This window comes from Phaethon aethereus, assembly GCF_964289735.1.
Source record: "Phaethon aethereus genome assembly, chromosome: 7".
NCBI classification, from domain to species: domain Eukaryota; kingdom Metazoa; phylum Chordata; class Aves; order Phaethontiformes; family Phaethontidae; genus Phaethon; species Phaethon aethereus.
The window spans coordinates 20,589,614-20,613,608 of record NC_138583.1 but is presented as its reverse complement, the minus strand read 5'-3'; the positions used below and the strand labels follow the sequence as shown (position 1 = coordinate 20,613,608).

General features: G+C 37.6%; 1 protein-coding gene across 1 annotated transcript; it reads left to right on the top strand.

Moving 5' to 3' along the window:
- Positions 1–355: 355 nt before the first annotated feature.
- ZFAND4 (zinc finger AN1-type containing 4) lies at positions 356–20,262 on the top strand (the record flags this gene model as incomplete). Its single annotated transcript, XM_082002592.1, has 9 exons — positions 356–539; positions 7,881–7,956; positions 8,049–8,116; positions 8,656–8,842; positions 13,243–13,390; positions 14,189–15,370; positions 15,994–16,048; positions 17,913–18,030; positions 20,127–20,262. 9 exons carry the CDS (start codon positions 356–358, stop codon positions 20,260–20,262), a joined length of 2,154 nt encoding a protein of 717 aa, XP_081858718.1.
- Positions 20,263–23,995: the final 3,733 nt, after the last annotated feature.

Here is a 23,995-nt window from a genome sequence, read left to right as displayed (position 1 = left end):
TCATGTCGTTCGTGAAAACAAGAACAAGAAGGTAGGTGGTAGGACCTGGAATGTTGACTGAAGCTAGAGTCCTGAAACTACAATGTTACTAATATCGTTTGTGGTTATCTATTGCGCGACCTAGATACTATTTTACTGCTTCTTAAAGCTGTTTTATTGTTAATCAAGAATAAATTCAAACTGTCTTTAACAGCTATGTTCAAATGCCGTTAGAATGGTGCTTGTTTGCTTTACAGGTGAAAAACCCCAAACATGAACAGCAATGCCCCACACCTGTCCTCAAAGCTGACTTGGCTGGAAGTGGAATATAGTCTCCTGACAGATCTTCTTACAAAGAAGTTGTAAATCCTTTGTAATGGCCAACAAGAAAGAGCCTCCTTTTTTCAATGAAGATAATATGGGACCATTTCACTACAAGCTTCCTTTTTATGAAACTATGGAGCTCTTCATTGAGACGCTCACAGGAACATGCTTTGAACTGCGAGTTTCCCCATTTGAAACAGTTATTTCTGTGAAAGCTAAAATTCAAAGACTGGAAGGTACTATTCTCTCTTATTTCAGCATAATCTTTATTGCTTTAGAGGAAGTCTTGTTTTACAAATTATAATTGCTAAAACCAAACCAGTTAATTCAAATTACTTGTTCAGTAATATGTATAAGCAAGATGCTTGGTTTATGGCTTAGGTTTAATAGGAATTGGGTTGGTTTTCTGTTCTTTCCTTTTCCGATCAGTTTGTGGCTTAGCCTTCACCGGAATTGGTATTTTTACTCTTTTTTTCATATCATTATTAAAATAAATCTTGGAAAGCCTATGGTAAATCATTTTGATATTGTATGGGATGTAGTATTTTTGTTGTTGAAAGGCTTCTCTGACATGAGTTATTTGTTAACTAGCAGGTTATAAACTTGAGTCTTGCAGTATGTCTATACTGCAACTGTCTGAGCATACTTTAAACTAGGTGGTATGGCTGTTGTTTCTCATTAGTCAGTTTATGGTTTGTTTATGATACTGCAGTCACAAGAGTAACTGCAGTGCAGGCAGACCCCAAAAGCAGCGTGAAATTACTGATTTAAATTTTGTTTAGGTGAGTGATCTTTTGTTGGTAGAGGTCTGTCTGAGCAATGCTTTGTCTTAGAGGTGAACTTGGCATGTCGTGCAAAGTGAAAGCCTCCCTTAAATTATGAGGCCAGTCCTGGTGCTAATGCAAGAAAAGATGTAGGTTAGTCGTCTCTTACCCCTTTCCCTCTACGATGAGAATGATCCTGCGTGAAAGAATGCGATGTGAAATATATATGTATACATACTTTAGCTACTTTGCAGTATTGCATCTTCTTTCTCACTTTAGAGGAGTTAAAGAACTGTGTAGCTGCATAAGCTGAGAGTACTGGAGCTGCTGACTGTAAAAGGGATCCTCTCATTCCTCAGTATTCCTGTATGTGTTTTTCATGCTTCTGTGTGTGTGGAACCAACCCTCTGGGAGATGTAATATGATGCTTTAGACTTAAATCTAAGATAGTCTCCTCCTCTTATGGAAATCTGCGCTAATGGGTGGAAAAAAAGTAGCTGACACAATTCTTAAAACACAGAAGCACTGCAACAATAGGGGTGACTTTTTGCTAGTGAGGTCGCATAGTAGAAGCTCCACCATGCAGATAACTGGAGTTTACATCAGTGTAGCTACATTAGTGCAGCTATGTGGACATGCTTTTGTTTCCTGTGGACAGGACCGTAATTAATCACGAGTCAGAGAATGTGTTGAGATGCTCCTGGAGGCTAGAGGTGAAACAAGAAAAGGAAAGCGTTTTTCTTCTCTATGACTGAATATAGGTGTAGGGGAGAGAGAAACAGCTACGTGATAGAATGCTAACTAAGAGTGAATTAAAAGGGAGCATAGACTATAGAGTACAGGAGAAGGCAGGCTATCTGGACAGTATAGGTGGAGTGAGCTTTAAAGGATGCATGAAGAAACCAGTGGGAGATGTGAGGAAGAAGAATTTGGATTTCTTGTAGTCCAAAACAGAAGAATGTGAATAGACATATTGAATTATACCTACAGCTTATTATTGTAGGCTGGGTCTTACGATAGGCCTAGCTTAAAAAAGTATTATAACTTCTTATTAGAAGAACAGCTCAGTAATAAAAGTTATGATACATTGCTTATTCAAAATTTTGCCCGAATGTTGCAGCTCGTAGGATGATAAGGTAACTAATGGCTTAGGTGCCTGCTGTGTAGACTTAATTATTAATAAATAAATTTCATTAGAACATGAAAGATAAGAGTTCACTGGTGCTTATCATTGATTTGTAAGAAGTCAGTTGAAATACCTTGATACTCCAGAACAGAGTTAAAATATCTGTAATGTCCTGATTAATATGATTTATGGGAGACAGAGTGAAAACAGATTGATCGGCTATGTGTGAAGGGGACAGGCACACAATGACAAATTAATTTCATGTTGCATTTGGGGTTGCTGTTGCATGTAGAAAGGTAATTAACAACTTGTCAGTGACAAAGTTCCTATTACAGTGTACAAGTTCAAGCAATAAATCACCCAAGTGGAGTGAAAAACTACAGTAATTTTGCTGTTGTGATTTAGCATGGGAAGCAGAAAGCTTACATCTGTTCCTGTTTCTGCTGTGGTTTTTCACTTTTTGTATTGTATTGTATTGTTCATGGGGTGTGAACCTCTCACTTAAGCTGCACTTCTGGCTGGCGAACGCCTCCTACACTGCTGGGAGACTATATAGGGTGCCTAGTCTGCGTATTGTTTCAGTGGACTCATTTCGGTGTTGAGGATGATGGTATGCAAGCATACAAAAAGGCAAGTTTTGGGAAAATGATCTGAGACCTGAGATTTCAAAGAACAAAATCTAGATTCATAGCAGAAGTTAACATTTGAACAAATGTTAACCAATGCTTCTAATTGTAAGAAGCTAGTAATAAAACTAAATCAAGATGAACTGATCGACATCAGCAACTGGAATATCAATAGCTGTAGACTGTCTGGACTGTAATAAGAAAGGATAATATGGATGGCATGTTAGGAATTTTGTATACTTCTGATACTGTTTGTCATTCATGGTGCCTGTTTAATGATGTGATGTAGAAAGGGTTTGTTTAGACAGCTGTAGTAGACATTGATACCCAAGTAAGAAAGAGCTCCAGATCTCGAGCTTTCTGTTTCCACTTGGTTTTAGTTAGTAAAGAATATGGGTAAAAATTTATTAATGGTTTGTAATGCATCTGAAATTTCAGTGCAAGTCTACTTGTAAATTGAAGTTAAAGCAGATCTGATGTGTGTTTGGATCAGATCCTGGCATTTGTCCTCAAATATGTTCCACGTGAAGTAAGCACTTGTTATGCAAAAATTAAGATTTGTTATAATGTTGACTTTGGAGCCACCCAGGGTAAATTGCTCTTAGTCTGAGATTCACTGAATGAACTTCTTAAAATGGTACACTGGAGAAGAAATAGCTCCTTTTGTCTCTACTGGTGGCATAAAAGCTAGAATATCCACAGCCAGCAGCATAGCATAGTCTTGCCAGCAGCGCTACCTACTCCATTGATTTTACTTGTTGTTGATTATTTGTCTTTGAAAGCAGGATCATGCATTGATGGACATGGGTAGGATGGTAGCTGAGTTTCAAGGTGATACGAAAGACTGAGCTTTAACATTTGAATGGTAGTTAAAAAATATCAGGATTTCATTGAAAGAGGAAATAGCTGCTGCTTTTTTTTGACTGAGAAGATCTCTTCTTGCTTCCTCCATTGCACAAGTATTTGTAGCTGCTGGGATGGACAAAGTTTAGTATTCTTCATTTGGAAACACCAATTATTATATTGAATTTTATAGAAGGAACATTCATATAGTGTATAAACATGTTTGTTCAGTAAGATAGCATTGAGTCTCAAGGGAGGAGATGGGGTTTGGGATTTGATGGTGGTATTATTATTATTAACTTGAGGGAATTAATTTGCGTTCTACAGTATAGAGTGTTAAGGCCTTCATTTTCATAGCTAGCTTTAAAATAAGAAAAACCAACTCAGTCATGTTTTTTTTCAGTGACTGCAACTGAATTTTACGATCTCTGTGTGTGGAAACGTCTACCTTTTTAGATGAAAATTTAGGTGTTCTTTTGTTTGTGTATTATTGTAAAGGGGAAAAACAGAACTAGCTTTCAGAGTACATCTTAATTTGTAATGCTTGTGTTCAGCAGGGAATGACAGATGCAACAATTTTGTTGTATGTGTGTGTACTCTCATTTCATCATGAGAGTTGTTATTTTTCCGTGGTCTTTTTGCTGTTGTTATTTTGCTGCTTATGTACAGCAGCTTCACCTTAAGTGAAAGAAACTGGGAATATCAAGCAGACTTCTTCTGGATATTGTATTTCTTTCAATATTCTGTGAATTCAGAAAGTGTCATAATGATGTTTTTTACTACTTGGGTTAGAGAAAATAGCTATGCTTCTGTCAGGACTGGAGTAAGTAGATTGCACAAGTGTAAAGAGTTTTTAACAGAACCAATCTTGCTTTTCTTCTGTCTACTACTTTATGTCGCCTGTTTGCTTTGTCATTTGCCTCTTTTACTGTGTTGATAGAGACTAGGAAGTTCATGCAGCTTTTTTTAAGCTTATGCCTTGTCTAAGCTGGGAAAACATTCCTGCAAATGCAAGCCTGTCCCCAGATCAGATGGTTAGAGCAGCATCTGGAAGGTGTAAATAAGGTCACCTTTGTCAGGTAATTTTGTGGGCTTGTAGTCAGTTACTGGTGACTTGGTTGTTGTTGCAGTCTCCTCTTTGTTAGTCCCTAGGATAACGAGTAGGTCAGTACTGACCAGCATTTACACTAACGTAGCTTACTATCATGCAGATGAAAGCTGGGGGGGGTTGACAGTTATGAAAATGGCCCTGCTGCTGTAAGTTGTGCACCTTTGCACCTCTTCCCTAGCCTAGCTAGTTTGTGGGGGAAAGTAAGACTGTCAGCCCAGCCTCTCTGTAAGCAGGAACAAAAAGTAAATGTTTAAGAAACCATCCAGCAATTTCAACACTGGATGAAAAATAAGTACGCTGTTTGAACTTTGACTCTGAAATGTTTGTGGTGGCTTTAAACATGGTAACCTCCTACCCACAACATAAAGTCAAATTTGTTCTGAAATCTACAGGGGAGTGTTTCTGTGTCACAGAAACCACATCAGTCTCTCTGGTGAGCCTACTTGGCATGCTAGAAAGAAGAGTAACCGAGTAAAGGTTAAGGGTGTATCTGATATGCCAATTCAGAGACAGGATAGAGTACCTACTTGTCTCCTCTCCTCCCCCCATTTCAGTAGGTCAGATTGTCAGTACATCTGCAGCCATTTCAGTAGGCAATCTGCAGACTCTCTGGTCCTCTTAAAGCCTCACCTGGCTAGCCCTCTTCCATTTGAGTGTTGAGATGTAGCTTACTGCCCTGCTTTCTTCTTTTCTCAGTAGCAATTTAGATACCCACCCACTTCCTAAGCAGCACGTGACTGTATCTTGCAGTTCTCATTATTGTTGTCAATTTTACATGCTGATCTCACGTGCAAATGTCTCCTCAAGAAAGCCTTACTATAATCCAGAAAAGGAACAGCTGATGCATGTTTTCCTGCACCTGAACCTATAAAACACATACCATTTCCTCCATGTGTAAATACAGGATTCTTAGAAAGCAACATAAAAGGGAATTAGTAATACAGACTTATCTGTTTCCTGTTACAGCAGAGTATAGTTTTTTCATCTGTTTCATCAAAAATACATTGTCATTGTTAAATGAACAAAAACATGTTTCATTGCAGTACTGCCAGTTGCAAGCCAGCCTTTTTAACATATACTCTCTCAGTTTATCAAAATAATTGAAAATTGCTTTTTGGAGGTTGCCGAAACCATAACAAATGCAGGCAGTAATGACTGTAATTAGAAGACTGCAAAACAACACAGAAAAGAACTTTACTGTGGACTTTCTAGCTGTTGCCAGCTTGTTCTTGTTTGCCTGCATGCAGACTTGAAACATAACCAATAACAGCTATTAAATAGCTGGCAGTGTAGTAGCAATTATGTTAGTCTACTATATGAATATATTCCCCTCATAAATGTCTTGTGGACTTCAGAGGATACAAGATTCACGTTAAATGCCATCCAGGTGAAGTAAAGTTGTGTTGGTCGTTCACAAAAGAGAAGATCTGGATGTGAGTTGTGGTAAGAAAAGGAAATTGTCATCTTCTCTAAAACTTAAATAGATTAATTAACAGCCATTAGGTTTTTTCCAATGACTGTTCATCCAAAGCGCGCTTCCTTTTCTGCATTTAGCACGTCTCCTACTTGCCTGTTGAATCTGCTTGGTCTTTCACCAGAATGTGGTCCCCTTTGGTTCCTTGCTAGGGATGGGTGTTGGTAGCTTTGTGCCCTTCCTCCAGCTAGGAAGGGGCTACTTAACTGGCATTTTGCCACAGCTTGGTAAACACTTTTGCAAGCCTTGGGAAGCTGAGATGTTTTTGGAAGCCACCGGGAAGACTCTGATCTTTGTGTTCCCCTCTTGCATGATGTATTTTGGGAAATCTTACTGTGTAGCGTTGTTACTTGCATCTCCTTTTATGTATCTGAGCATGCAATGAACAGAAGTATAAGATAAGGTTACTTTAATGTAACTTTTTGGAAAATATATTTATGGCATTTGCTGCTTAATCTGAAGAGTAGTGATTAGATCTTTTTGACAAAGTAGTTCTTGGCCTCTGTAGATTTTCATTTTAATTATAATTTGTCAGGAATGCCAGTGATATCTTAATTACCTGGATTTCACTAGACATATTGAACAACAGTACTTCTTTTTGGTGTTGAAGGGAAGATTTTTTTTTTCCAAAGGCCAAACAAGACAGCTATTCGTCATCTTATTAGCCTTAATTTTTTTTTTTTTTTTTTTTTGGTGATCTGAGATGTCTCATCCTTTCATAACTGTCCTGGTTTGTACTCTATCCAAAATTTGCAAAGTGGCAGTGTTCTAGTAAAAATGTGTGAAGATCTCAGGTTGTATCAGCTTATGCTGATTATCTTTAATGCATATTACATCTGTATCTACATGAATTGACTGTGCAGGCAAAAAGAAACAAAGTTAATCATTGTGTTGAGAATAGATTTTTAGTAAGGAACAAGTATGCTTACTTTCTTTTAACAAAAGCTATTTAGCCAAATCTGTCCCAGAACTTGAGTTGAAAATGAGTATTACTGGATGTAGGTACTAAAATGTTCTGCTGGACTAAAAGAACACCCACAACAAAAGTGCTTGCAGTATGAAGTTTGACTAACTGCTATGGTACTATATTGTACACGTGAACTTCCAGGTTCCAAACCAAGCAGTGATTAAAAACATATATACAACTGTCACCACTGTAATAGAGCTGCCACCAGTTACCTTAATGCAACCTTGTCTTTACTGCGAGTAATAAAGAATATCAGTCTGTGATAAAATTATTCAGCAGTTTTGTAGTTAGAAGTTTTATCCTGTTTTTTCTGTCAGTAGACATAAAACTCTGAGGTACAGATAACAGGAAAAAACCTCTTTCATCTGATGACTGGAAAAGGACAAGTATTCAATAAGTCTGAACCAGTTGATAACTTCTGCAGACCCTTTGTTGAACTCTGAGTGTGATCACAAGCCTGCTGAAAACTTTATATTTGGGAGATTGGATTTCATGACTTGAAGGTTTCTCAAGTGCCTGTCCTTGTCTTGCTTCCTTTCTTCTTTTCCCTGTGACCCTCTTTCACCTGTCCTCCATTACCCCCCATTCTTCAAAAAGCAAAACTCCCCAGAAGCCCTCCCACCAAGCTCCAATTTTAATACTTTTTGTTTGTTTGTTTTTGTTTAGGTATTCCTGTCTCTCAGCAGCACTTAATTTGGAATAATACGGAGCTGAAGGATGACTATTGTTTGAATGATTACAAGTAAGGATAGAATAAAATTGCAATAATTGCTTCTAAATTATTGTTAGCATAAACAATAGAGAATGCTACAAAATATTTATTGTTACTTACAGCATTTCAGAAGGCTGCACTCTGAAGTTAGTTCTGGCTATGCGAGGTGGACCTATTAACACTAGAAGAGGTAGGTGTTTAGTCAGTTAAATAATGGTTTTCTTGCAACATCTTGTAACTGTAAACAGCTTCTCTTATCTAAGCATTTTAGATGAGCAGACTTCAGTTCCAAATTAATTGGAAAAATACTTAACAAAAATTGAGGGATTTTTTTTCCATCTTTTCTTCCTTAGGATATTAAGTGCACCATCCTTTTCCTTTCATTTACCCTTAGTTTAACAAGCATCTTTGTATGCATAGAATCATCAAGTCTTAAAAGGAGTAATTCTTCACCTGCAAGAAAAATTACATTGCAATGTCATTATACAAATAGTTTTTTAAATTTAGTTAGTAAGAATCAGGCATTGGTTCAGTCTGATGATAGTCTTGGTTACGTGGATCATCTATAGTGGAATGAAAAGGGAGAAATCCTCCTTAATTTTCACTTGGAAAACACTCGGCATATCTTCTAGGTTGGGAATTCCCATTGTAAACTGAGCTGAGCTCTCAAAGGTGATAATAATAATAATAATAATTACTTGGTTTTATTCTGTTTTTTTCTCTTTGTAGTTCCTGTGGAAGACCCTATCAGGGAAATGGCTGAGTACATGGATCCCAGTAGAGATGAGATCTGGGAGAAAGGGCCATCCAACAAACAAGTTACCTTCTTAGTGTATCGAGAAGGAGATCAGCTGAATTTCTTCCGTGTGGTAGATCGGGGAGATGGCACTTTAACGCCATTATCTGAATCTTTGAGGTAAAGTTGGTTTTAATATTTATATTAATCTTCAAAAGGGGAGTGCCATGCAATTTTCAGCTTTATTTGTTGAGTTTGTCAAAATAGTATCTGGAATATTGTAAGAATTGTGCCCTAAGGGCTACTAAAATGCTCTAACTGGGTGGCCTAGCAAGACAATAGTACTTTGTGGTCGGTGGTCATGCTGACAGTTGTCTGTCACTCTGTGTGTGTCGGTAGTGTGAGATAAAGCTGATCTCATGCTTGAGGCAATTCTCAACATTCCAGCCCTTTCTAAAAGTGTACATTTCACAGGAGGGTCAATTTGGCAGTAAAGATATGAAAATCTTTTTGTTAAGTACTTTCTTTTCCATCTTAAGCCATTTGTTTAGTTTTATAAACATTTCTCTGTTCACAGCATAAACTTTCTTTTTTGTATGGATATGACTTGACCAAATGATTAGTCAGGAAGATGATAGACTGGCAGTGGAAAATCCTGAAAGGGTTTGTCTGTGGTTTCAGAAAAACTGGGGGGGTTTTGTGGTGGTTGGTTTCTTTGTTTGTTTTAGCTTGGTTGTTTTTGTTTTGTTTTGGGGTGGGTTTTTTGTTTGTTTTTTAAATATACTGAAATAATTAACAATAGAGCTAGCCTTTGGACATAATTAGGCCTCAGATTAGCTACTGTTGAGGTACCAAGCTTGTCTCAATCACTGTCACAGAATCAAAGTATTGTTATCAGAAGAGCAAGTATGTCACTTAATCTATTTACTACAGTGTAGTAGCTTACTAGTCTTTTTCCTAAAGCTACCAAAATTGGTAATATCTATTAAAAATTATTAGATTTTGTATTTATACTGCAGCTTTTGGATAGGTATTTTATCCCCTGAAGAACTTAATATTTGTAAAACTGTAAGGAAAGGAGTCCCTATTCTGGGGACTAGCTGCATTTTCCCTGAGGCTAAGGTTTGCGCTGTTTTAAGTAACTATTCTTGTTCCTGTTTGCAAAGCGAAAGCAAGAGGTTTGTACTGGGTTTATATTCAGTTTGATTCGATGGGTTCAGAGTGATATCATTCTTAGAAACTTTTATAAGAGATCTGTACTTAAAAGCTACAGGATGAATGAAATATCAAGGTTGAATTCCCACATAGTTACACAAAGTAGAAAGAGCTGGTGTTTGATATCCAATTACTGGAGGGAAAGAAGAAAGATACAAATATTTTTAGATATGTGATCTTATATTTCAGCCCCTACACTCTTTTTCAGTAAATGGCCACATACAGTATTGTGTGTAGATTTGAAATAGGGAAAACCCAACATCATTAGTAAGAACTGAGAACCTTGCTGCTGCATTGGCCTAGATACACTTCTGGAAAGAGGAGCGGACAGATGTAATTCCTGTTCTCACTGATACCTTGCCTATTACCAAATTGCTTCCTTTTACATTTTAAATCCAAAGAACATCCAAACCAATCCAAACAGCTAGGACTGTGCATGCTATACTGTGAGTTGATGCAAGAAGTTGTCAGGAGGAGCTTGAACTTCATTTTCTCAGTGTAATGGGATCCCTCGTATCTGCCTACATGTTCAAATTCTTCTGTGTGTGGTGATTATTCCCCCCCACCCAGTTTAAAACTAGCATGGACAGTTGTCTGAAATTCTTAGTACCTCTCAGTTAGGTAATGCTGGTGTATAGATTAAATAGTAATTTACTTGAGATTGGCTAAATGTAGCAAACGAGGAATAAACCACACTTTTGGCTCTTGCAAGGCATCTTTCAAACCATACCTGAAAGGGGGGTGTTGGCCTCTTCTCCCAAGTAACTAGTGATAGGACAAGAGGAAATGGCCTCAAGTTGTGCCAGGGGAGGTTTAGATTGGATATTAGGAAAAATTTCTTCACTGAGAGGGTGGTCAGGCATTGGAACAGGCTGCCCAGGGAGGTGGTGGAGTCGCCATCTCTGGAAGTGTTCAAAAAATGTGTGGATGTGGCGCTTCAGGACATGGTTTAGGGGACATGGTGGCGCTGGATTAATGGTTAGACTTGATGATCTTGAAGGTCCTTTCCAACCTTGTGATTCTGTATAAAAAATGAAATACATTATGCTTCAGAAATGTGCTGTCACTGGGCAAATGATCCAGTTAGGTTGGAGGCCATCTGTGTTGAAAACGTGCAACTCAAGCTGTTCGTCTTCCTCTGTGCTTTCTATGAGAGAGTATTTATTAGCTTTTCTACTAAGGCAGGTAGTAATTTGGTGGGGGTGGAGGAATCTTAATTTTTTAATTTGTTGTTATGGCCCGGTCAGACTTTGTGGGAAATGGAAAAAGTAGCAAAGGGAAGAGAGAATGGAAACAAAGACTTCTTCATTTGATCTTTATAGAGAAAGTCTATGCATCACTCTGAATACTAGTGTTTTCCACACTAACAGTTAAATGCATTTATTTGTGTGGGTGTACTGGCGACTGGGCATTTTGAGGCACTTACCAGCTTTTCTCACATTGCTTATGTGTGGAGTAAAATTTAGTGACTGCAATTTAGAAATGAGACATTGGTTTGGGTTTTGTTTTATAGTTCTCCAGATCATTTTATTTTATGGTTAAGTTAATGGTTAAAACTTTACAAGGTGTGAATACATACAATAATTACTGTCTCTGGATTAAAAGAAGGTTGTTGAAATTGTAGTACAGGACTGGCAGGTGTCAAAAGTGTTTGAACAAGCTAATGATCATTTTTGGGGCACGCATTTTACAAGCAAGATCTTGGGAATGTTGACACGTGTGGAAAAAGTAAATTTGAAATTTACTCATTGAAAAAGAGGCTGAGCGTATCATCAAGAACTCCCTGTCCAACTTTTATAATTTTACAATCACATTAAAGTAAAAAATCTTTTTGTTACTGGGGTTTTTTTTTAGTGTTTTGGTTCCTATTTAGCCAGAAAATGCAAGAAAAAGGATAACAGGTTTTTTGCATTGAAAAAAAAACCAAAAACAAAACCCCAACCAAATATGTGAGACATTTCTTTCTATCTTTACCTTGAAGGAAGGGAAGTTCAAAGAATTGTTTTGAATTGATGACTTAAGTCTTTGCAGAGTTAAAATTCTGAAATTATTCTTTAGTGGTGAATCTTTACCAGGAGAGGTGTGTAATATGCACGCTGACTGTCCCCACATGGAGCTGTTCAGTTGCTGGTGAGAAATAACTGGACTATTTTGCTGACTTTTGCTTTTTATTTGCTGCCATGTTGCTCTTAAAGATCTGTCTCCCAGCTGTGCTGCCTTTGGAATTTTGCTACATTTTAGGAAATGGATTTTTGAGAGTCAGTGCAAAAACATTGGCTCTTGACTAAGGGCAGCAGAATATTTCCAAGAATCAGGTAAGATGCCAGCTCTGTTAAGTGGAAAAAAAAAAAAAAAATTTTTTTTGGTACTGACTTTCTCATGACCTTTAGTTCTTCCTTGGTCTCTTTTGGAAAGTAGAAACTGTAGTTAAATCTACTAAGACATTTGTATGAACACAATGGAATTACCCGATTGTCATAATTTCTAGATGCTGACAGCCTAATGGAAGAATTAAAACATTCTTTAAAATGTACTATATGCAGTGTTGAAAATGCATCAGTTTGTAATGAATTGGATATTCCTAATGGTTCTTTCATTTCACTGTCAAATGTTGGATGTATGCTAGTGATTAATGCTTCATGAGAAAAACAAGTCAGATACTGACTTTAAAACATTGAGTTTTTGCATTCTATTAGAATACAGAATGGAAAAAGGCAATGTAATGCTATAAATTTCCAATGACTACTGAGTTAAAATATTTTGACTTGGATCTAGCAATTTTAATCTGTTTGTTTTTTTCCAAATGTGAGACTCTTTGGAAAGAGAAACTGATCTCCTTTAATTTTTGTTTGTTTTTGTTGTTTTTTTGTTTTTGAAAAGGAGAAATAGAATATCACATCCACATGGGTGACCCCTCCATTTCCATTTATGGTGAGAACACCCCTCATGATGGATAGAAATTTGGACTTTCCTTCCATGCCAGTGTCTGGTTAATTGGACAGCTTGTTGTCTGAGTCACACAGTTAACAGCTTTGGCCATACCTTCAGGAGACATTTGTGGAACTGGATAACCCCTCTGTGGGGAAAATATATAGTGAGTGTGAACCAACTGTATATGGTATAACAACTTCCCAGAAGCGTGGCTATGTTACGATTTCAGCAGCATCACTTTGCGTGAGCATCTAATAAGGAATGCTTATGTGCTAAAATAAATGTATTTGAAATATCTTTGCATACAGTTTTACATAATGCTTTGTCAACAGATCAGCTACGGATATGACTTTCTAGTTGTGAGAATACTCTACATTGAAAACATAATGAATTACTTTATTAGAGGGTGAATGTAGACTTTCTTTTATTTTCAGTGGTGGTTCAGTTTATAACTTATATGCTGATGATGAAGATGAGACAGAGGCATCACCCTCTGGACAACAGATTATTGAGAATTCAATTACTATGAATAAAATGAAACTACTCAAGGCAAAGATGGAGAACATGAATCTGAGTAAAAAGGTGAAGTTGTGATTTCAATTTTTCTATTGTAAAATGGCTTGCACTTTCCTCGTGCTGGCTTTTCTAAAAAGCAGGTAGATACTTTGCTGTCTTAGGAAGTGAATGATCAAGGGTAGATGATTTCTTATATGTTGTTTAAGTAAATGCTATTGTAGAAATGTTCTGCTGTGGGGCATTGGATTTACTTGGATGTACCTGTCCACACTTAAGAATTACTACTGGTCCTGGATTTATTTGCATGGGTGTTATTTTGGGCATGTGGAGTTTTTGTATTTTTGTTTGTTTTTTCTTCAGATGCTTTAAGTAGTGTTGGTTTGCAGTACTGCTCTGGTAAAAATCAACGTTTCTCTTAAATGAAACTTCATTAGAAATACTGTAACTGAAAAACCTATAAAGTTAAATATGAGCGTGAGTTTACCTAGAAGATAAAACATAATGTTGGTGTTCATGTCTGTGTAGGGTACCTAGACGTAAAATGAAGATGATATACTTTCTTTTATTGTTCATCTTGTTTGAGACCTTAAGCTTTTCTGGATAACTTTGATGGGATTCTGGCTTCCCTTTTCTATTCCTCTGAAAATCCTTTTCTGGTTATAATCTTTGATTTTATTATTCAGATGTTGGGATGAAGTCTTGATGGCTAGTAACAGATGAGGGAGTAGAAAAAAATAATTGGCCCTTTCTGGCCTTACACTGTCTGAATTTCTGGGCATATGATCTCAGTTAGGTCTTTGAATGCAACCATAATTCAAATACTAATTGTTGTTCTGTGTGTTTTTTGGTGGGTTTTTTTAATAGCCTAAGAAAACTGTCAAGGTGAAACCTCGTCCTCCAATGGCTCCTCGACCATCTAGTGGCTCAGTGGCTGCTGCTCGTCACCGCTTTTTAAGAGTGCTTCCCCACATCGGACAGTCCTGTCTACCTCCTCCTGGGAATTCATATCCCTCAGAGTCTTCCCAAAATGCACTTTCAGCATTGGCTACCTTGGCCACTGCTGGTAGAACAATGCCATCCACAACTAATGACTTTCTTAAGGAAGATGACACTTGGCAGAGCAACTCTTGGTCTCAGTCAGTTAGTAGCATCAGGTTACCACCGAAAATATCTCGTGTCGAACTAGAAAATGCAAAACTACCTACAAATAGTATTCTGACTCCTGTTTCGTCTCTGCCTGCAAATTCAGAAAAAGTATCTGAAAATGTGACCTCAACAAGTGAGGAGGATGCTGTTTTGTTTCCAAATCTAACAAATGTAGAACTATGTGGAACAGAAGAAAAACTTCTACCTGAAACAGATGCTTTTGCTTTGTTAACAGAAGCAAGCACCACTGAACAGTGTAGTGAGATATATGACATAGGAAAGGTGAACCCAGAACTTGAACTGTCTGATAGAGATGAAGAATCTAAGGTTGTAGAGCAGCATAGAGAACCTGTTAGCAAAGTGCTGAGCAGTGCAGCAATGGGGGCTGGTCTTCTCAGTACTCGTGAATTAAGTCCGCAGAAAAATCTGCTTTTGTCACCTCTTCGGTATTCAGCGCAAGTGGCACATCACAATTCTCTGAAACCACAAACACAACCCAAATGCTTTGAGACTGGTAACTTGAGATCTACAGCCTCCCCAAACGTGCTTCGGTCATTGGAAGTCCGTAGTATAGCAGACTCCTCTTTTTCTAGGACTACTAGATTTCGTAGCGTGAAAGTAGAGTCACTTGGCAAAAGACCTGATGTAATTTCTAAAGCAGAGGCTAGAGACATCACGGAAGTGGCTAACAAGGCATCCAAAGAACCTGTGAGTTCTGTAAATAACTTAGGATTTCTGGCTTCGCTGGCCCGAAGTGCAAACAGGGAAAGTTTACAGAGTTCCTGTGGGACAGGCAGGTTTCGGACTTCTGGTATTGCACTACCTACAAACCTTCAGCATTTTCAGGAAGAAAGCTTTAGGAAAACTGCTGCTCCAAGTGAAGCTGCTGAATATATTCTAGTGAGTACTAATGCTTCCAAAGGAACTTACGTTTTCCTGTCTTTCCTGGTACTGGCATTATGAAAACTCTACTTTCATGTGTGTGTCTGTCTTTTCAGGGAAAGCACATGGGGAGGGGAGATGTACTTAAATCCCCAATAGCCTTGAACTGTTTTCGGAATTCCTGTTGGTATCTTAGCTGCCTGTTTATCTGAACAGGTCCTAGAAGTAATTTTTCATAAATTAAAGTGGTTGTTCAGTTCACAACTAACATTATTAGTTATTGTAATGATAGAATTATGAGTGTCTGTGTTTGAAATGTCATCTGACTTCTCCTGCTGCTCACTAATTGTCATTTATTGCAAAGTTTGCCCTGTGAGTGGCACCATATGTGCCTAGCTTCAGATTGCTAATACACTCTGTTGTTTTGGTGTGTTGTGAATTATGAGGAGACTATAAAATAGTCGTTTTGAGTAGGACTTTATATTGCAGAATTTTAGTTTTTTGTACAGAAATCTTCTTGGACTCTTTGTAGGTATGTTGATTGATACAACATTGATTTCAAGTAAGTTGATACCAGACTGCCTAACTTTTCATTCAATTTCCATCTGCTAGTAATTTCCTTGTGGAAATTTTTTTTTTAGTCTGCGCATGGGCTTGGAATGAATGGAAGTATTGCAGCTGTAGGGAAAAGAGTAGGTAAGTAATGTGACTTAATAATTGCAGATGACTCTTTAATCTTTCCTGATAAATCACATATATAGAGGACAAGAATCATTTTCTTTGTAAGGCATATGTCTTTTAAAGTCATTACTATATTACACTTCTATAGCATGGTATAACTTTTAGTATTTTAAGCAATGCTTTAACATACAGATGTCATCCAGATCTTAGGCAGACATAACCGTGACTCTTTCCTAGCTTTTTTTAATACTTAATGAATCCTGCATGTCATCTATAGACATAAACATGACTTTCTGCTCTGAAGTTTCCAAAAGGTCAGTTCCCAAGTGTACTAAACTCAGAGCAAAATTTATCAGTTGTGTTGTCTTTAGGACTACAGCCTGAGCCAAAAGGATTTGGCAAAAGAAAAGTGGGGAGGAAGCAATAAGGGCATGGATGCTGAAGATTATTGATATTGTGCAGATTTTTCTCTGTTTTCTGTGATGGGTGTCATTCTTTCTACTCTAGTCTTGGTAACTGTGGAGTGCTTAATGTTTGACATCTACTGAAAATGGATGTGTTGTACCCAAATACTGATTTCTTATGTGATTAATTCTCTTGGGAGCAATGGAATTGTCTAGATTAGCACTTCTAAAACTCTTAAGATGGTGAGCTAAAGATTCTCAGTGCAATCAGCTCTTCTTCTCCACATCTTTGACTTGCAGTTTGCAGGTGTTCTTTTCTTTCTGTATGACCTTAGGAAAAGAGAGGCAGGCGTGTATTCCAGGATTTTAAGATCTAGGTATAGAGAATAAGTTAGAAGATAGATCTTCAAATAGCAGCTGCAACAGGAAAAATGGTGTAATTGCAATGATATGGGAGCAAAAGCTGCTAAAATAGTGGACTGTGCCTTCATTTCAGAACTGGGAGTACAGCTTTGAATTGGCAGTCAAATAATAAACAGGTCTGTCCATACCTACTCCATGGTAAAAGAGGTAATACCCTAATAGCCACATCTGCATGATGGGGAAGCCTGCTATCATCTGCATCATTTTGGACAGAACTATGAAGACACTCCTCTGGTGTATCTTAGACAAAAGTGTATTTTCCAAAAGGTTCCAGACATGAGAAAGGCAAAGTTGGTGTCATCATATCATGCCAGTTCTTGAGAGAGGTGGCTGATAATGATTTATTGTGTATCTGGCCAAAGGACAGATTCAGTTTGTTATCCAATGCCTCCGTTTACATGCAATTGCTGTATGGACCATAAATGTGAGAACAGGTGTATTGTTTTTTCTGTTTAAATATGGTCCTCAGCGGGGGATGACTTCAAGCTCTGTCTCTTTCACAAACTGGGCTAGCCTTATGAAACCATATAGCTAAATAGAGGCCTGTAGTCTAGTAATGTACTTTTCTTGCAGTTAGGAATACTAGCAAGTCTTTAAAATGTTGCAGCGATTATTTGGCAAACTTGAATTTTAACTGCTGAATATACTAGGTGCTAGGTACTTGAATGCCCAATTGATTCTTGGGAAAGCCATTGTGTGTAGTGCGTTCCCAATCACATGAAGATTTCATTTTGCATTTGGGAAGACCATTAGGAGATTTGTTTCTTGATTTCTTCTGTAACTTCTTGCTTATATGAACTTTTAACAGATGTTTAAAAAAAAAAAAAAAAGTCTAAATCCCGCACTGTGCTGCCCCTTCCAAAGGTGTTCATAGGCTTGAGGTGTGTTTTCTATTTGGGCTTTTGTCCTCTCTGTTTAGGCTCTGGGGTTCCCACCTGAAGTATCCTCAGAAATGCAAAATGAATCTGGGTTTCAGAAGATAACATTTAACTAGTTTGTGATCAGGAATAAGTAAGAATAAAATGTCTTTGCTGTCTTTCTACTTCTGAAAGCAGGTGAAGCAACCCATCTTCCACCTGTGAATGGCTCAATTCAAGCAAAAAAGAAAATTACAAAGCATTGCTTTCTTTGTGGCAAGAAAACTGGATTGGCAACCAGCTATGAGTGCAGGTAGGCTGAGCGTATAAGCAGCTGTTCTTTAAAATTGATAGCTGAGTTAACCAAAAGGTTTTCTATGCTGCATGGTGTTCCTTAAGCGTAGCAAATCAAAAGACAACCTTCAGAAACGTTGCAGTTCTCAGTTCAGCAAAACTCCAGGGATCAAAATTCAGGAATGCTGTACCTGTTCTGCTGTTGAGGTGTATGTTCTTCCAGGAAAATCAAGAAATGTAAGGTATCAGAATGCAAGATATTAGGAAATAAGAAAGATGATTACAAAAGGAGAACGATGACATTTTATACTAGTGTGGGGGGAACTCACTACAGATTTATGTTCTGCAAAGTTTCTCGGCAGTAATTATGTTGTTAACAACTTGAGGAAAAACTGGGTTTATTACAATTTTTCAGAAGAATCTCCCTCAACTTTGGCCCTATTACAACACATCTGCATAGTTTGTGAATTTATACAAATCTATATTTGACAACTTTTTGATTTTATGTGTTTTCTGTTTCTTGTGAGAGAGACTTCAGTCACCTTTGAGCACCTAGAGCATCTCAAAAGCAGAATGCCAGAGTACTGGTCCCCCAGATCATGACTTGCAGACAACACAATGAGACCTGGCCCTTGGTGGTGATTACGGCAAACATTAAAAAACACACTTTCTCTGTTGATTTTGGTTCTCAAAGTATTGTTTCCCACAAGATACTCTTTTCTCTGTATCATTTCCCATGAGCTAGTCGAGGTTGGGAACTGCTGTACTGGTAGGGCTACATTTAAAGCTGATCTTAGTTCATGCCAGTCAACAGCAAAATGAACAAGACTTCTGCCATTGAGGAATTGTGTTTGAGAGTTTCAGGGTGAGGAACTGCCTCCTTACTGACTCTTCAGTCTTTTATTTTTTTGAAACAGTTTTGGACACTGCACACTTTCTCTGCTGAGCAAATAGGTGCAATCTCTTCTAGAAGTAACTAAGCAGCTTGCTTAAGGTTAAAAATGAAACACAGAAAAAGGGGTGAAATTGCACATCTCCAAGAATATCACTCGTTCTAGTTTCAAAAGGAGCGACCATATGACCTTTTACTAGAATGGAACATGAACCAAATAGAGAATACAGTCATGTGAAAGAACTGGTGACTATGGGACCAAAAACGAAAGAAAAGCAAATATATTATCAGGCAAACAAAGCCTCAGGAACAGCTGCAGAGTTTATTACACATCTAGATAGATAGATAGATGGATAGGTATAATAGAGGATTATAGTCCAATAGACAGTAAGTTGGATGAGTAATGTTTAATCCATTTCAAGAGAATTCTGATTTTGAATGATGTCATTGTTTTACTGTCAGGAAGCAACTTTAACAAATAATCAGGCAACAGGACAGTAATATCAATGTCCTCTTAAAGCACTTGTTCAGATCAGATAAAACATCCAGAGTATGCTTTTCTCCTGTTAGGAGTCTTAGCTGCCTAGCTATCAAGTTTGAAGGCAAAAATCATAATCTTAGCTCATTGAAACTGTGACTGATGTAGGAAAGACGCACCCTTATCCAGTCATGTAGAAAGTCATGTTCCTTAGTGTGATGTATTTGCAGCTGACTAAGTCTGTATTTATTAATCTCAAATTACTAATTTGAGTTTATGACAGGCATAAGTTGTGCTGAACTAAACTATTTTAGTAGTCTGAATGATGTATTGGTTTTGAATTGAAATGTGTTATGTGGATTTCACTTGATGCTGTTATTTTAGTTCCATGGTTTTATCCTCTGAATTCTACCAACTGATGTTGTGTGAGGTCTTTAAAAAGAAATAAAATAAATCAAAGCCCATCATTCTTAATTTTAAGTGTGTTTGATCCTTCCTAGTTGTTCCCAGGAGTACTGATCTTGCTTAACTTCCCAGCTGAAGAGACTTTTGGGTCAAAACTGCAACATTCAGTTGACAAAAATGTCATTTTGATTACCCTGCCAGTTAATGTTATCAGTCAAGGATGGTTATCTAAGCAGTTATGTCAAATAAACAAGACATGATTAAGCCAAAGGGCTCCCAGGATGTCAGAGAGTTAAAAGCTTCTAAAAGCTTGTAACTTCTAATATTCTTAATTCTTCAGATGTGGAAACAACTTCTGTGCAACGCACCGCTATGCAGAGACTCACACCTGCACCTACGACTATAAGAGTGCAGGGCGAAGGTATTTGCAGGAGACCAATCCCGTCGTTAGTGCACCAAAGCTTCCCAAAATCTAACACAGTTGTGCTGCATGTGGCTGTTCTGCCATTGAAGAATTGCATTACATTGAGAGAAGCACTTGCTTCAACTGCATAATTTTGCCATGCTCTGTATTTATAGATTTGCCAAGTAACAAAAGCACATGAGGATGCATCCTGTTGAAGAATAATGTGAACACTACTGCAGTTAAAACTTTTCTTCTTTAGTGAATGAAAAGTTTAAAATTAGTTTTTAAAAACACTATGATTTAACTGTTACTGCACGTCTTGTGTTGTGTTTTATATTTGGAAAAGCTATCTCACTAGACAAGTCTTTAAAAGATGCACTTTACTAACTTTATTTACTGTATAACCAGACTTGAGGGGGGTGTTGTAATGAGGGTGTCCTGTATTATCTTCTGTAGTCTTGCATTTTTTGTCCATTGCGTGGTATCTTCTAAGTTATTTCACTATAAAGATCCTCCTCCCCCACTTTCTTCAAACAGCCTATTTTGAGATTTTTAAGGGGGTATTGTGTTCTGCCCCTCTGTTCCATTCAGATTGGTATTCATACACTGTGTATCCATTCTGAAAATTACATATCATGTTAATCACATTTTCTTAAAATAATACTGTTTATATGATAAGTTTGTTTTTAAATAGAAAATTCCCCCTTTGTTGCCATTAAATACAAGGAACGACTTATTTCAACTTTTTTTGTAATCCCAGATTTTTTTAAGACTTCACAACTTGGTTTGTTAAGATGTTGAATGCTGTTACTGGAAGAAATTCTAATAAATATTAAATTTTATTCTGGTTTATGCTCTTATAAATGCACAAAATAACTTTTCCTATCTTACAACATACTCCTAAATTAGAAGTTGGGCTTTGTTGAAGAGGGGGAGGGTTGGTTGGTTTCTTCGTTTTTTTTCAGAAGCACTGTTCCTACTGAAGTCGTTGGGAAAATTCCCACCAACCTCATTAGGAGTAGTGTTACCAGCACTGTGTGCTTTAAATAAACCTCCTGAAGTCTTACAGATGTACTAGCAAAGGCAAAAAATGAGTGTTACAACAAATGGCATCTTACTAACCTGCAGCCTTTCTCCCCTCCAGCTGATACTGTACAAAGGCACTTCAGTAACTGCATGAGACGCCTCCAGTGGGCGTGCAGCTACTGCAGAAGGTGATGCTGGAGGAATATACCTACTTGAAAGCCTTTTCACTTTCATTCCCTTAATGTGTCCGAAATCTTTTTATAAGCTTATGGCTGCTTGAGGTGTTCTGGTGTAAACAGATTAATAAAAAAACCCTACAACTACCATAACAAAAGATACTCATCCACATTGTATCTAGACAATTGAATGTCATGGTCCCTTTCTTGCCAGGATCCTCAGCTTCTTACTTGGTTGTGGTATTAAAATGATCTCTGCTGCATTCCAGTTGAACAGTAGCAGCTGATGAGCATGGCAATCAAAAGTTGGGACAAAAAAAAGAAAGAGGACCACTGAAAGGGAGAGAAGTAACTTGAAGAATTCTCATCCTTGGAGGAAATTCATTTCATGTAGTCCACCTGCAACTTAAACTTTCTGGAGTTTTCTGAGATTGATGACCTCAGAAAAAAAATTTCAAAATCATTCTTCTGGGCAGTGATAAGGTAAAACGGTAGTTCTGTGTGTGTGATCTCTAGGCTTATTCTTACTGGACAAAGTTGCACCTAGTACGAAGAATATGTTGTTACGGAGCAGTGCTAGGTACTGTGATCATGCCTGTAGATTTTATTTCATCTCCAGCATGGGACAATATTTGATGCCAAAGGAAAAGAATACAGAACAGGGCCAATGTACTAGTGTTTTCCCAGCAATTCTTTATTTGCGGCTCAGCAACTTTCTTAAGACAGAGGTATGGGTCTTTCTGTAGGTAAGAAGTGGAATTAAAATAAGATTGGCTGTCATCACTTAATCTGATTTTGTATAAGTGTAATTGTCAGGAAATTATTTTGCAGTGCATTAGAATGGCTGTGCTCAAATTCTAGTAAGACGACATAACTGAGATGTGTGGCGGGAAAGTCTCTTGAGTCAAATCTCGATTGTGGCTCTCCCTTTCTGCATATGCTTAATGAAGTACACAGCAATACTTTGCTGAAAATGCAGTGTAGTAATCTAATTTCCACGTGTGGTGTTTCTCGTAATTTTTATTGTACCTCATTTTGATTATACCCAAGACAGACATTTCTTGTGCAGAACTCTTCTGATTTTGTTCTCCAATACTGTATTACAGGCACTCTTATTTTCAACCAGTAGTACAGCCCTAAGAGCACTTAAATTTGTAATTAACTGGTTTAGTTGCTAATTTATGTGCTATCAGGTTTTATCAAATCCTGTGTTAGACTGTGCTATGGATTAATTACTGTTTACTGTGTAAACTTGCCTAAATGGTTTGGTTTTCTGAGTATTGGTGGACTGTGGTGCTATGCATCTGCTGCAGACAAATGTTTAGCTTTTGTGTATTTATTCATATAATTAGATTGTATCATAAAGCATTTACATGATGGAAGTTTAACAGTGACTTTGGTGTGTGCTTCTCTACCTTTCTGTCAAATATTTTTTGCATGCTGCTTTTATGCTTGAAGACCTGTGAGGCATAACCAGGCTGGTCTTGTGTTGAATAACGTCTAGGATTCATGTGTCAAATTGGTAAGCACCACAGAGGTGCCAGAAATGTTTCTGAATCTTGAACAAAGTGTTTCCTTTCTCTGACATCTCTAGAAGGTCATGGAGATAAAAATCTGTCTGCTTGCAATTCCCATGCCTGTTCAGTTTGCAGTCCCCTGGGATGTAATTGCCCTGGTGCCTTCTGCTAACAATCTTAATTGTAGACAAGACTAGAATTATTAATGCTTTATATTACAAAAAAATAAGTCTTTCTAGCTTTTTTACATATCATAAATTAGACATTTTGGTTTCAAGTACTTCCAGCTTTCATAATGGGGCACCATCTCCTGGGTGTAAATTGTGGGTTTGGAGTTGCTTGTCCCTGCAAGGAGTTGCTTCCACCTGTGGCTTTTGTGTTGGGTCATGTTTTTCCAATTTTTATGTAAATAAGGTTCATCTTGAAATGCATTTGATGCTTTCTCTAGTATCTATGTTAACCACTGAGCCACAATTGCTCACATGAGGACATTCATGTAACGAAGAAGGCCATGTGAAGTTATGGGACAGTTGCATGAGCCTGCGCTGCTTCTGATTACTGTAGTTCTTACCCTGATTTTAGTTTGGGGTGGTTTTGCAATGTTTGCAGTGGTTGGAGTGTTGGATGGAAAACAATGAAAAAAGGTGATTTCCTTTCTGTAGTTCTTGTTTAAAGATTATTGTCTAAAATTGGAAGATGTGCTCAATAGAAAGTTGAACTTAGGCTCTTTCTTGTGAAGCAGGTGTGATTAGAGCCATTGGGATATCATGGGCCGAAATTACTTAGTAATTACATAATAACTTAATTCCATGAATAAAAAATCCAATTGTAACCAGTTTCTCTCAGAACTACTAGCCTACATCTTACTAGAAAGACTCAAAGGTGGTTGTTTCAAAGCCACTAAATATGTCAAAACGAATGCACTATTTAAATAACCTGCAGAATCCAGCGTGCGTCTTGCCTTACCAATATGTGGATCTCTATCTATAGTTTAGGTTCTGCTTATTGCAGCCAGTTTTTCTCCCTGCCACACACACACATTCAGTGGCTGGAAGACATTGCATTTTCAGCTCTTTTGTGTGTC